The sequence below is a fragment of the Dryobates pubescens genome, chromosome 34 (assembly GCF_014839835.1).
Source record: "Dryobates pubescens isolate bDryPub1 chromosome 34, bDryPub1.pri, whole genome shotgun sequence".
Classification (NCBI taxonomy): domain Eukaryota; kingdom Metazoa; phylum Chordata; class Aves; order Piciformes; family Picidae; genus Dryobates; species Dryobates pubescens.
This window is the reverse complement of record NC_071645.1, coordinates 1,819,219-1,832,381: the sequence shown is the minus strand read 5'-3', so window position 1 is coordinate 1,832,381 and position 13,163 is coordinate 1,819,219. Positions and strand designations below refer to the sequence as shown.

At 50.0% G+C, this 13,163-nt stretch overlaps 1 protein-coding gene across 1 annotated transcript in view; it reads left to right on the top strand.

Moving 5' to 3' along the window:
* The window catches only part of SIK2 (salt inducible kinase 2), a 28,001-nt gene extending 15,636 nt beyond the window's left edge, over nucleotides 1-12,365 (top strand). The window contains exons 5-15 of the mRNA XM_054176028.1: nucleotides 459-583; nucleotides 1,577-1,700; nucleotides 2,089-2,309; nucleotides 3,368-3,520; nucleotides 4,655-4,819; nucleotides 5,765-5,993; nucleotides 6,694-6,978; nucleotides 7,120-7,283; nucleotides 8,279-8,395; nucleotides 8,962-9,053; nucleotides 10,839-12,365. Coding sequence (XP_054032003.1) covers nucleotides 459-583; nucleotides 1,577-1,700; nucleotides 2,089-2,309; nucleotides 3,368-3,520; nucleotides 4,655-4,819; nucleotides 5,765-5,993; nucleotides 6,694-6,978; nucleotides 7,120-7,283; nucleotides 8,279-8,395; nucleotides 8,962-9,053; nucleotides 10,839-11,424 — 2,261 coding nt within the window. The 3' untranslated portion in view covers nucleotides 11,425-12,365. The remainder of the gene's footprint in view (nucleotides 1-458; nucleotides 584-1,576; nucleotides 1,701-2,088; nucleotides 2,310-3,367; nucleotides 3,521-4,654; nucleotides 4,820-5,764; nucleotides 5,994-6,693; nucleotides 6,979-7,119; nucleotides 7,284-8,278; nucleotides 8,396-8,961; nucleotides 9,054-10,838) is intronic.
* The last annotated feature ends 798 nt before the right edge of the window (nucleotides 12,366-13,163 follow it).

Here is a 13,163-nt window from a genome sequence, read left to right as displayed (position 1 = left end):
GAGCTAATAGTGGTGACCTCAGACTGATGCTGGAGGTTTAACCTCTTGAGGGTTCCACCTCAACCTGATATTTACAATAATGTAAGATGCAGACCCTTAGAGCAGCCTTCCAGGACCTGAAGGGAGCTATGACACAGCTGGGGAGGGACATTTGACAAGGGCTGGGAGTGACAGGGGGAGAGGGGATGGATTGAAGCTGGAGGAGGGGAGATAGGAATAAATTCTTTGACAGTGAGGGTGAGGAGACACTGGCGCAGGTTGCCCAGGGAGGCTGTGAATGTCCCCTCCCTGGAGGTGTTGAAGGCCAGGCTGGATGAGACCTTGAGCTAGCTGGGCTGGTGGGAGGTGTCCTTGCCCATGGCAGGGAGTTGGGTCTGGATGATCTTTAAGGTCTTTTCCAACCATTCTGGTCATGCAGCTGCATTTCTAGAGTGACTTTTCCCTTCATTTCTCCACAGATTTTGGATTTGGAAATTTCTACAAGAGTGGTGAGCCTCTGACCACGTGGTGTGGAAGCCCTCCCTATGCAGCCCCAGAAGTCTTTGAAGGACATCAATATGAGGGACCCCAGCTGGATATCTGGGTATCATTATTCTTTTTTTAAACTGCATTCTTGTCTACTTGTAGGAAACTGTAACAAAGCTCCAAGGTCTCCCTGGAGCCTTCTCTTTGCCAGGCTGAACAGCCCCATCTCTCTCAGCCTGTCCCCACAACAGAGGTTCTCCAGCTCTCTGATCTCCATGGCCTCCTCTGGACCTGCTCCAGCAATTTGATGTCCTCTTTATTAGTTGGTCTTGCCCTCAAGCTGGCTTTTAAAAACTGATCATAGAATTGTCAGGGTTGGAAGGGACCTCAAGGCTCAGCCAGTTCCAACCCCCCTGCCATGGGCAGGGACACCTCACACCACAGCAGGTTGCTCACAGCCACATCCAGCCTGGCCTTAAAAACCCTCCAGGGATGAGGCTTCCACCACCTCCCTGGGCAACCTGTGCCAGGCTCTCACCACCCTCATGGTGAAGAACTTCTTCCTAACATCCAATCTGAGTCTCCCCATTTCTAGTTTTGTTCCATTCCCCCCACTCCTCTCACTCCCTGACCCCCTCAAAAGTCCCTCCCCAGCTTTCAGTGTAAAAGGTTACAGTTTCTTATCCTGAGTGGCTGCTGTGTGAGGTTTTGGTTTCATTTGAGCAACAGTGAGATGAAAGCAGAACAATCTCTCCAATTCTCACCTGCAGCTGGGACTCACTTTTCAGGTCTCATTCAGTCACCTGCATGGAGCTTCCTGCTAGCAGCCAGAGTCTCTAACCCATTACACTTCAGCTTGCCTGCTTACCAGCACAAGGTACTGCAAGCCAAGCCCTTTGGGGTTAGCTGAGTGTTCTTGATGCCTGAGGGATCTTCAGAACTCTAACTCCTCTTATGGTTTTTTTTTCATATGAATTTCTGTTTCTGCAGAACAGAATTTGTAACCTTTCCTGGGACAGGATTTGGCTAAGCCAACCTCAGAGGCTCTGTAGCTTGGACTAGGAAATGAATGTCCTGGGTTTGGTTTGTTCTTTCTTCTCCTTTCTTGCAGAGCATGGGAGTAGTCCTTTATGTTTTGGTCTGTGGAGCATTACCTTTTGATGGACCAACACTGCCCATCCTGAGGCAGAGAGTTCTTGAAGGAAGGTTCAGGATCCCTTATTTTATGTCAGAAGGTAACCACCTCTCCTTTCATGCTCTTGGTTATTCTATGCTGTGATGTGGTTCTTATATCATTTATACATTCTATTGAACAGCACAAGCAGCCTCAAAGAGGTATTAAGTATTAGTATTACTCTCAGGGGGGGAGAATGTGGGGGTTGTGTCCTTAATGTTGGATTTAATCTTGTTTGGAGGGACTGTTTTAGCCTTCAGAAAATGCATTTTGCACAGAAACTGGGTCTAGGGCAGAAGCAAGCTGGGCAGAAGGAAGGAAGCAAGCTGGGCAGAAGGAAGGAAGCTGCTTCTTGTTGTGCTCTGTATTGATAGGCCCCAGGTGACTGTATCCAAGTACCCTTTGGCAGGTTGATGATTTCTGTTGGTTTGGTTTGTTGTCCCCACCAGAGTGTGAGCACCTGATCAGAAGAATGTTGGTCCTAGACCCCTCCAAACGCTTAACCATTGCTCAGATCAAGGAGCACAAGTGGATGCTTGTGGAAGTTCCTGCACAGAGACCTATCCTTTATCCACCAGGAGAGGAGAATGAGCCTTCCATTGGAGAGTACAATGAGCAGGTCTTAAGGCTAATGCACAGCCTTGGAATAGACCAACAGAAAACTATTGAGGTAAAGCAGACTCAAACAGATACTTGTCCCCTGGGGGGAGGTCTTCTGTTTTGTTGTCCTTGACTTGAAGGTCTCTCCTATTCCAAGTCATGCTTCTGACCAAGCATAAGTGCCAAGACTCCCTCTGGAGTTACACAACCATTTCCTTTCCATGGTTGATACAAACCATTGTGGAGGTTGGCAGTCTGAGTCCCTTCTGCTAGAAGGGGCTCAGTTCCCCATCACTTCTGGTGACCAATATATTCAGGAGGTGCTGGAGCTCAGTCCCTTCTCTGGGCTCAAACCTTGGGAGTGTTCAGAGGAGCACCTGAACTTGGGTACAAGTAGTGTGGCAGCCCAGAAGCTGTGGAGATCATAGAATCAATAAGGTTGGAAAAGACCTCAGAGATCATCAAGTCCAACCTGTCACCCAACACCTCATGACTACTAAACCATGGCACCAAGTGCCACATCCAATCCCCTCTTGAACACCTCCCTGGGCAGCACATTCCAATGGCCAATTCCTCTTTCTGGGAAGAACTTTCTCCTCACCTCCAGCCTAAACTTCCCCTGGCACAGCTTGAGACTGTGTCCTCTTGTTCTGGTGCTGGTTGCCTGGGAGAAGAGACCAACCCCAACCTGGCTACAACCTCCCTTCAGGGAGTTGTAGAGAGCAAGAAGGTCTCCTCTGAACCTCCTCTTCTCCAGGCTAAACAACCCCAGCTCCCTCAGCCTCTCCTCACAGGGCTGTGCTCAAGGCCTCTACAGGGCACTGGGCAACCTGATCTAGTTGAGGATGTCCCTGCTGACTGCAGAGGGGCTTTGACTGGATGACCTTCAAAGGTCCCTTCCAACCCAGACCATTCTGTGAAGCTCCTGTGAGCTTGCCACTAAACTAAGATTGATGTTTTCTGTGCCCAGCATCCTGGCCTTCAGCTTCAAAGCAACACTCCTCTGTCCCTCTGCCTCTCCCCAGCAGGAAGTCTTTCTTCCTGGTCTCGTAGTGCATAGGAGTGCAAGTAGTGCATAAGATGATGCATTTTTGGCTGCACCCACACTTCTGTGCTTCTCTCTTTCAGTCTCTGCAGAACAAGAGTTATAACCACTTTGCTGCTATCTATTACTTGTTAGTGGAAAGACTCAAATCCCACCGGAGCAGCTTCCCTGTGGAGCAGAGACTTGATGCTCGGCAGCGTCGGCCCAGCACCATTGCTGAGCAGACAGTAGCCAAGGTAAGGTCTCCTTCCTAGCAGAGCTGGGCTTAAGGCTGTGCAAGAGTTACTCCAAATCCTTTGCTGTGTTTCTGATTTCTGTGTAGACTTGGAAAGCAATGTTTAGATTTGCCTCCTGTCAGGACTGGATGGTGACAAGTCTGTTGTCTGGCATGCCTCCCACAACTGGTCCTGCTGCCTCCTCCCTTTCCCCCTCCAAGAGATAAATCACAAAGAAGAGTTTGGAGGGGGCTGGATGAATTTGAAATGAGGAAGGGAAGTTGCCTGCATGCTGATGCCCCAAATGGTTTTGGCTTTCATGGGGATCTCTGTGGTTTAACCATGACTCCCAGGTTATTTCCCAGTCCAAAGCTCTGTGCTTCTGCTTCTCGTTGCAGCGCTGCCATTTGTTGAGCATTTCAAACGGTTGGCTGGGAAGGTTGGGGTTAAAATGTTAGAGAAATGCCATTTCTGGAGACTGGGCAACACTTGGAGAAGCTTTTGATGTGATTGACAAACAAGCTGTTGAACTGCCTGAGAGCTGTGCTGGCATGTGCTGTCGATGTGTTTGGGGAGTGGTGCTGCTTTCTGAAATGTCTGAAAGACTGAGAATGGAATTCACCAAGAATGAGGACAGAAATCTTACCCTTCTGCTTTGGGAATGGGCTGGGAATTGATTATTGCAAGGGCTGGAGCACCTCTGCTGTGAGGACAGGCTGAGGGAGCTGGAGAGAAGACTCTGGGGGGACCTTAGAGCTGCCTTCCAATACCTGAGGGGATCCTACAGGAAGGCTGCAGGGGGACTTTTCATGAGGGTGTCTGGAGACAGGACAAGGGGGAATGGTTTGGGAGAGCAGGGTTAGACTGGAACTGAGGAAGAAGTTCTTCAGTATGAGGGTGGAGAGACTCTGGAAGAGCCTGCCCAGGGAGGTTGTGGATGCCTCCTCCCTGGGGGTGTTCAGGGCCAGGCTGGATGGGGCCTTGAGCTGAGCCTAGTTGAGAGGCATCTCTGCCCCTGGCAAAGGGTTGAAGTAGATGATCTCTGAGGTCTCTTCCAACCTGGCCCATTCTGTGATTGTTTAATTTCTGACTCTCTGGGTTGTTTTCCAGTTAAAACTGTTCCTGTTTTGAAGTTCTTGACAATCTCTCTCTTAGGCACAAGCTGTGGTACCCTCAGTGACTTTGCATTCACAGAATACAAGGTTGTTGCAATCTCCAGGCCTCTCCTCAGCTTCAGGAGCAGAAGCCTTTTCATTCCCTCCATCCACCTGCCAGGCAGAGACAGCATTTATGGAGGAAGAAAGAGTGGAGACACCAAAGGTACAGTTTCAAGTCCCCCTGCTCTTTTGTCCAAACTGGAAAGGATTTGTGCCATTTGAATTCCTGCCTAGCAAAAGCACAGCTGGTGCTGGTAGCTGTAGCTCTCCAATGACTGCAGATCAGTTCCTTCTGACAGGGTACAGCTCATGATCCTGGCACAAGGCACTGTGCAGTCAGGGCCAGTGATTAATGTCACTTCCTTGGCCTTAGTACACCTCCTGTGTATTGACAGTGAAGGTCACTGAGCTGTGAGTCTTGCTGCTTGCTTTCAGTAGCCTTTTCCTCACAGAGCCAATATTTACAGATTCACAGATTGCCTCAGGTTGGAAGGAACCCTCAAAGGTCATCTTGCCCAACCTCCTTGCAGGCAGCAGGGACACCTCCAACTAGCTCAGGCTGCTCAGGACTAAATCAAGGCTGATCTTGAATGTCTCCAGGGATGGGGCCTCAACCACATCCCTGGGCAACCTGTTGTAGTATTTCACCACTCTCAATTGTGCAGAACTTCCAACCTCAATCTCCCCTGCTCCAATCCTTGGGTAAGCTCTCAGGATAGACAGCAAGTCAAATGCAAAGACCTTTAGTAAGAAAACACTCGATTTGGGCTTTTATTTTGGTACCAGCTGACCAAAACCCATTGGGCTGCTTCTCCTCAGTTGAAGCAGCCTCTGAGCATCAGGGTCCTAGGTGCTGCAGATCCTTTTTCTCTCTCTCCCTTGCACATAACTCAACAGCTGTATCTATTTTTGGTCACTAATCTGCCTCTCCTGCTCTTTACTTCTGTTCCAATCTTACCACAGCTGTTTGCCAAAGCAAAAACTCAACCTCCAGCAGTGGCTTTGTTGTTCCCTGGGGTTTGGCTTCTCCACTTCCTGTGTTTCGGGGGTGGGGAGGGGGGGATGCTCTGTGCACAGCTGAAAGTGTCTGTCTCCTTGTGCCATTTAGGTAAATGGCTGTCTGCTAGACCCTGTGCCCCCTGTGATGATCAGGAAGGGCTGCCAGTCCCTCCCTACCAGCATGATGGAGACCTCTATTGATGAAGGGATAGAGACTGAAGGCGAGTCCGAGGAGGACCCTGCGCAGGCGTTCGCAGCCCTGCAAGCCGCTCGCTGCGGGAAGCGACGTCACACCCTGGCAGAAGTCACCAACCAGCTGGTGATGATGCCAGGCACAGGTACAGAAGTGAAGCACAGCCACCTCAAAGCTCATTCCCTGCTCTCAGCACTCAATTCAGCCAGCCCAGAATGAAAACCATTAGGTTTTTAAAAGTGCCAAGCACAAGAGAGTTTCTTGGGTTTGAGACAGTTTTGGGGGCCTCTTACTTGGGATTTGCTATAAAGGCCAAAGTGGGGCAGAACCCCACACCAAAACACTCCCAGACCTGCTGGGCAGAGAGTGTGAAAAGCAAAGCAGCAAATAACAGCTGGCTACAGTCATGCACAGCCCCAGTAGCAACCAATCAAGTCTGGCTTGTTCTTTCTTACACGTCACCAAATCATTCATCCCCAAAAGATTTTCTGGCAGAAGATGAGGGGAAACAACAACTTCTGGCTTCTCAGGTATTCCAAACCCAGGAAGATGACCAAGCCTTTCAGCTCAGGCCAGAGTCCTCTCTGTGGAAAAAGAGCCCCAAAACACTGAATGCTCTCCCAGGGAGCCAGTGAACATCACCTGCATAGCATCTTACTGCTACAATAATCAGCAGCAAATCCTTGCTCTGGTGTTAAGTTGCAGCTACTTTATGAAACTTGCCTCTTCTTTGTTGTTGTGCTGTTTCCTCTAAGACAGGAATAGCTTGAACCTGTGGCATTTCCTGGGCTAAGTTACTGCTGCACTTCTCCCTTTCATTCTGGCTCTGGGCTTTTTTGTCACAGGGAAAGTCTACTCCTTGGATGAAAACTCCTCTCTGGGCAGCATCGATTCAGAGTACGACATGGGATCCATTCAGAGAGATATTAAATTCCTGGAGGACACTCCTTCCTTGAAGGAAATGGTGCTAACCAGCCAGCAAGCCTCCAGAATGACACCCCCTTTCATAGGGCTGAGACCTGCCAACCCAGCCATGCAGGCACTGGCCTCCCATAAGCGAGAGACACACAACCGCTCCCCCGTCAGCTTCCGAGAGGGGCGCAGAGCTTCTGACACATCCCTCACACAAGGTAATTAGAGCCCACATGATACACAGAAGCACCAAGCCACCTTGTGACTCTCTTGTTACTCAGCTTGCCTCACATGTGCTGTGCTAACCAGACATGACTTCACTGCTTTTTTTGTCTGATGAGGATTTTGCTCTGCTCCAGGAATCGTAGCGTTCAGACAGCACCTCCAGAATCTGGCACGAACCAAAGGAATCCTGGAACTGAACAAAGTCCAGCTGCTGTATGAACAGATGGGATCAGAAGAAGAGCCTTCTCTGACATCAACTGCCACCCAGTTGCAGGACATCATCAATAGTCCTCCACAGGTACTTAAAGCAGAAATCAAGCTCCAGCTTTCAGGTGTTAACGCTCTGGAGAAGTGGGAAAAGCTGATTTACAGCCAAGGCTCCCTCTTTGTCCTCTGCAGAACAAGGAGAGGACCTTCACAACCTAGCCTTTGCCATCCTCATGGTGTCAAATGAGGTGGGCCTGTTAGCTTTCCAAATCCAGCATTGTGTTATTGCTTTTAATCTGAAGGGTGGCTGAGATTTAACAGATCTCCATAGCATCCTTCCTTGTTAGAGCCTGTCTGGTATAACTGTAAGCAGTGCAAAAGCTGAGTGATAAGTTAGCCTCATATGTCTAGTGAAATGCTGAATAGCTTCTACCAGCTGCCTAGTTGCTGGTTTGGAGCAGAACAGGTCACAGCAAACAGGAATAGTTTCTGCTAAACCCCAGGAATGAAATGGGTGAGAAGTACCCAGGCCACTGGAAGCACCTGAGGTTCCAGATGAAGCTCCAGCTGTTCCTTTCTGCCTGCTGGAAAGCATCACTTCTGACACCCACCAAGTGGTGGTGTTTTCACAAGAGCCTCTCCATGATGTAAACATGCTCCAGTGCTCACAGTGTGCTCATCACAACAGTTTCCTCCCCTCCCCTGTCAGCACTCTCCAGCTTGCTAGAGGTGCTGACTCTGTGCATATCCTCTCCACTACTGCTGAAAGCTTTCTGCCTTCTGTCATGAAGCTGTGGAATGAGACCTGCACAAAAGCACATTCAGAGCTGGATGTTTTCACAGCCAGAACTGTACATTCACTGTGTCAGGGGGCAAGACAGAAAATCCATCATGTCTGGTTCAGTTACAGCCCTGAGCCCTTGCCCTTCTGCAGCACAGATAGTTCAGACCTTTGTCATTTAGGCTCTTCACCAAGTGCTGAGTGACACCAGAGACCAGGACCAGCCAGGGGAAATCCTTCAAGAAAGGGCTGAGGCAGAAAAAAGCCTTTTGTGGGGTTGAAACTTGTTCCTCTTCTCTCTGCAGGAGGAAGCATCTCAGCAGCAGCAGGAAGCTGCATCTGCCTTCTCTAGCAGTGCACATCCTCCCTTGTTATCCAGACAGCAGAGCTTAGAAACACAGTACCTACAACACAGGCTGCAGGTACCACACCTCCCCTCAGCTCAATTCCCCAGCAGCTGGCACCACACAGCAGACTGCTCAGGAAGATCAGTCAGAGGCTAAATGCACAGATTCACAGATTGCACCAGGTTGAAAGAGAGCCTCCAAGGGCATCCTGTCCAACCCCCCTGCAGGCAGCAGGGACAGCTCCAGCCAGAGCAGGCTGCACAGGGTCACAACAAAGCTGATCTCGAATGTCTGCAGGGATGAGGCCACAACCACCTCCCTGGGCAACCTGTGCCAGTGTCTCCCCACCCTCACTGTACAGAACTTCCTCCTGATGTCCAGCCTGAACCTCCCCTGCTCCAGTTTCAAACCATTGCCCCTCATCCTATCACTCCAAGCCCTTCTGAACAGTCCCTCCCCAGCCTGCCTGTAGGTCCCCTTCAGAGATTGAAACGCAGCTCTAAGGTCTCCCTGGAGCCTTCTCTTCTCCAAGCTGAGCAGCCCCAGCTCTCTCATCCTATCATCCTAGCAGAGGTTCTCCATCCCTCTGCCCCTCTTTGTGGCATGAAGTGCAGCTTCTGACAGCCCTGCTTCCCTTGCAGAAATCCTCCCTGCTGCCCAAAGCCCAGAACACCTGCCAGCTGTACTGCAAAGAGCTGCCCCGCAGCCTGGAGCAGCAGCTCCAGGAGCACAGGTAAGCAGCTTGCAAACTCTGCAGATGAATTGTTCTCACTCTCAGGAGTGAGAAAAGAACTGGAACAATATTTGTCCTTGGAAAAAAAAAAAAAAGGAAGGAGGACAGCAGCCCTGCCATGCATTTAACAAGTTGCTGTGCTACAAGCTCTCAGCTAACACTGCCAGGGTGAAGGTAAACTGAAAATAGCTGTGTGCTTGCTTCAGGGAGGGATAATGGGCTTAGAAAAGCACAGGAGGAAGCTACCCTACTACTTCTATCATATTTAATGTCACCCTCATCCTCCCAACCACCCACTCTTCACAGCCTCCATGTAGCAGTATTTATCCTAAGTCAGAGCATGGATTGTGTGCCTCTGCCTGCTGGGAAGCCCTGCACTCATTGAAGGACTTCCTGTGGCATTCCCATGGCCTAATAATTTGACAGTGAAGTGAATCAACTTTTGCCTCTCATCTGAAATCAGTTTGGCAGTGACAGTGCTCTGAAATAGTTACAGTAAAGAGAGCAGATTGGAAGAGTCCCCAAAGCACTGCATGGATTACAGCAGGCAAGATTTCAATTGCCAAGGGATAGGACAAGAGGGAATGGATTGAGGCTGGAGAAGGGGAGATTCAGACTGGAGATCAGGAGGAAATTCTTGACAGTGAAGGTGGGGAGACACTGGAAGAGGTTGCCCAGGGAGGTTGTGGATGCTCTCTTTCTGGAGGTGTTCAAGGCCAGGCTGGATGAGGCCTTGAGCAAGCTGGGCTGGTGGGAGATGTCCCTGCCCTTGGCAGGGGGTTGGAACTGGATGATCTTGAAGGTCCCTTCCAACCCAAACCATTCCATGAATCTCTAAGTTAAAAGGCTGTAAGCTCTTTATGAGCTCATCATTGGGTGATTATCAAACAAGCAAGCAAGACAGAGCCTAATGACAGTTATTATCCCTGAGAGAAAGGAAGACAACAACCCAGCTACAAGCTGCCTAAAACCCAAAGCCTGAGGAAGAAAGGCATAAAACCACCACTTGATCTCAAGAAACATGCAGTCTGCCATCACTTTAACACTCCATGGCCACTCCTGGCAATGCAGAGTGAGTTGAACTCTTGGCTGGGATTAGTCAGCTGTATGGAGAGCAGTCTGGTGTGTTTCTTTAAGAGCAGGAGGTCTGCAAAGAGAATTAAGCTGGGGAGCCCTAGGTTTGCTTTCTGCACACTGTCAGCTTGCATCAGGAGTGGGTTTCCTCTTTCTGTAGCTCTGGGAATTGCTTGGCAGGAAACCTCCACTTTGTCATACCACAGGAATTTGTCAAAGGTAGCTCCAACCTTGCATTGTCTTGGGAATTTGTACTGTTCCTAAAGAGCCAACCCCCAGAGCTTCCTAAAAGTTCATGGGGAGCAGCAGAGCTCAGAGAAGAAGAATCTTGGGGGCTGGGGGTGGAAGGAGACTTAGCTTTCATTAGTGGCCACTGATAGCTAATTCTGCAGCCCCCAAGTCCCATAGAACAGTGAAGAGCAGGCTTCAAATGCAATTAAAATTCACCAATGCATGAGGCTAACTGAACTGCACAGGGAAAATTGACTAGGCAGTGAAAGAGCTTATCCAAAGGAGGCCAAAAACGGCTGAGAGGTGAAGGTATTGCTCTGCTTGGAGCACTTAATGCAGAGGGGGGCCCAGGAACTTTCCAGTTGTGTCCTTTACTGCTTGCTGGAACTCTGAGTGACTAACATGCAGAACTTCTGCTTAGTGCCTTAACACTTCAAAAGACAACCCCCCCCCTAATTGCTGTTTCTGTCCTTGATTCAGGCTGCATCAGAAACGACTCTTCCTCCAGAAGCAGTCCCAGCTGCAGGCCTATTTTAACCAGATGCAAATCGCTGAGAGCTCGTACCCAAGGTCAAGTCAGCTGCCCCTCTCCTGCCAGGAGGAGCAACAGCAGCAGCAGCAGCAGCAATCAACCCAGTTCAGCTTGCAGCAGCCCCTGAGCCCTGTGCTGGAGCCTTCCTCAGAACAAATGCAATATGACCCCTTCCTCACTCAGTACCAGAAGGTGCAGCTGGATCCGCTGCCACCTTCCCAGCTCACCAGCTCCTCACGCCTGGCATCACCAGTCCAGGTGCAGCAGCCACCACAGCCCTATTCCTATCAGACTTGTGACTTGCCTGTTGTCACCTCTCCTGAGCCAGACTACCCAGAGCAGTGCCAGTATTCCATGGACCCAGCACAGCCACAGAGCAGTGGAGCGCTGCCTGACAGCCAGAGCAGCTCGGCGTCTCCCGAGGCCCAGTCGAACTATGATGCATTAACCCTCTCAGAGCTGCCTGGACTCTTTGATTGTGAGATGATGGAGACTGTAGATCCCCAGCACAGTGGCTATGTCCTGGTGAATTAGTGCCATTAACACAGGAGCAGAAGACAGGACAACAATGGAGGAGGAGCATGCAAAATTGGACTCACTTTTTGGTTTTGTTCCTGCCCCAAAAGTCTGTGGCAATTTTTCGACCCTGGAATCAAGAGGGGGAGCTAAAAACTTCCACCTCACTGGAAAAGAAAAGCCAGGAGGTGGTGAGAACTGTTTGGCTGCTGGCTCCTCTTGCTAGCAGGGGCTAGAGAACAGGTAGTGCAGTTTCATCCCACAAAGAACCTAGTGTGCACAGGAGGCAAAAAAGAAGAAGTGAGTTTTAGAGGAAGGAAATAATCCCTTCTGGAAGAAGGAAAGGGAAGAGGGGGGGTTGGCAGCATTCAGCTACCATCCACTTGGAGAAATGAGAGCAAGAGCACCTTGGGGTGTGCTTCTTGGCAATAAAAGCAATAGTTTTCCTGGAAATTCAGGGTAGAGCTGGGTCTGTGCTGGTGGCAACTCTGGAGGCAGCAGAAGGGAGGTGGAAAGAAGGGAAAGTTGCACTTGGGCATCCAGCTGCTGGGTGAGGTTCTGAGGTGGAACTGCTCCATGGTGATCTCTGGGATCACCAGGTCTTCTAGACAGCCTCCACTCCTCCCTGCTAGCAAGTGAAGAGTATTTCCCAAGCCTGCCAAGGAACTCTTGGTTGTCCACTAAGAGATGGCTCTACTAAATGACATCCTGACTTTGTCAGAAGATACCTGGGACTGTCAGAGGGCACCACAGGGGGTTGTAGAGAGCTGGGTGGGGATCAGAGTGATAAAGGATTAGCTGACACAGAGAGAGAAGGCTTCAACTGCACATTGGGAAGAATGTCTTTACCATGAGGGTGGTCAGACACTGGAACTGGCTGCCCAGAGAAGTTGTGGATGCCTCACCCCTGGAAGTGTTTAGAGCCAGGCTGGATGAGAGCTTGAGCAAACTGTTCTAGTGGGAGGGGCAGGGGGTTGGAACTGGATGATCTTGAAGGTCCCTTCCAACCCAAACCAATCTATGAGTCTGTGCTAAGTGGCACCTTGACTTTGTCAAAAGGTGCCTGGAACTGTCAACAGAGCACCACAGGGCTTTGGAGAGGCCTCTAGGTGGGGATGAGAATACTAAAGGATGTAGGATTAGCTAACAGAGGGAGAGAGGAGAAGAACCACCTTGGGATAAATCAAGAGCTGCAGCCAATGGCATTTAAAAACACAAAGCCCCTCCTGGGTGGCTTTTGAAACCAAGCTCTGTTTTGCAAGCAGGCCTTGGAGGAGGGCTCTGCCTTGGACAGAAGCTGTGGTGGTTGGGAAAGGCTCCACCTGTCCTCCTGTTGCATTTCTACAAGCAAGCAACCAACCAACCTTGTCTTAGGGACTTGCAGGATGTGGTGCTGGTGGTTTGCTGAGCTTTGTCCAGTTGGAGAGTGAGTTAGGATTTTAAGGGTTAAAACAAAACACAAAAGGAAAAGAATCAATGAGCTTAAAAAGGAAGACAAAAGGACACCAAGCCCTGGGAAGTGATAGTGCTGTGCCTTTTGCACTTCTTTAGCAGCCTGTATGCTTTTTGTCCCCCTCCAAAGTAGATCAGGTGCCCCATTCCTGTCTCCTTGCTGCAGCCAAAGTCCCTCCAGAGCACACATTCCACCCTGTGGAACCAACCTGCTGGTTTAACTTCCTTAGTGGTTTGATGGCTCCTGTGCAGAGAAGGTAGAAAGCATTCACAGCAATATTCAGCATCACCACCTGATGTACTCC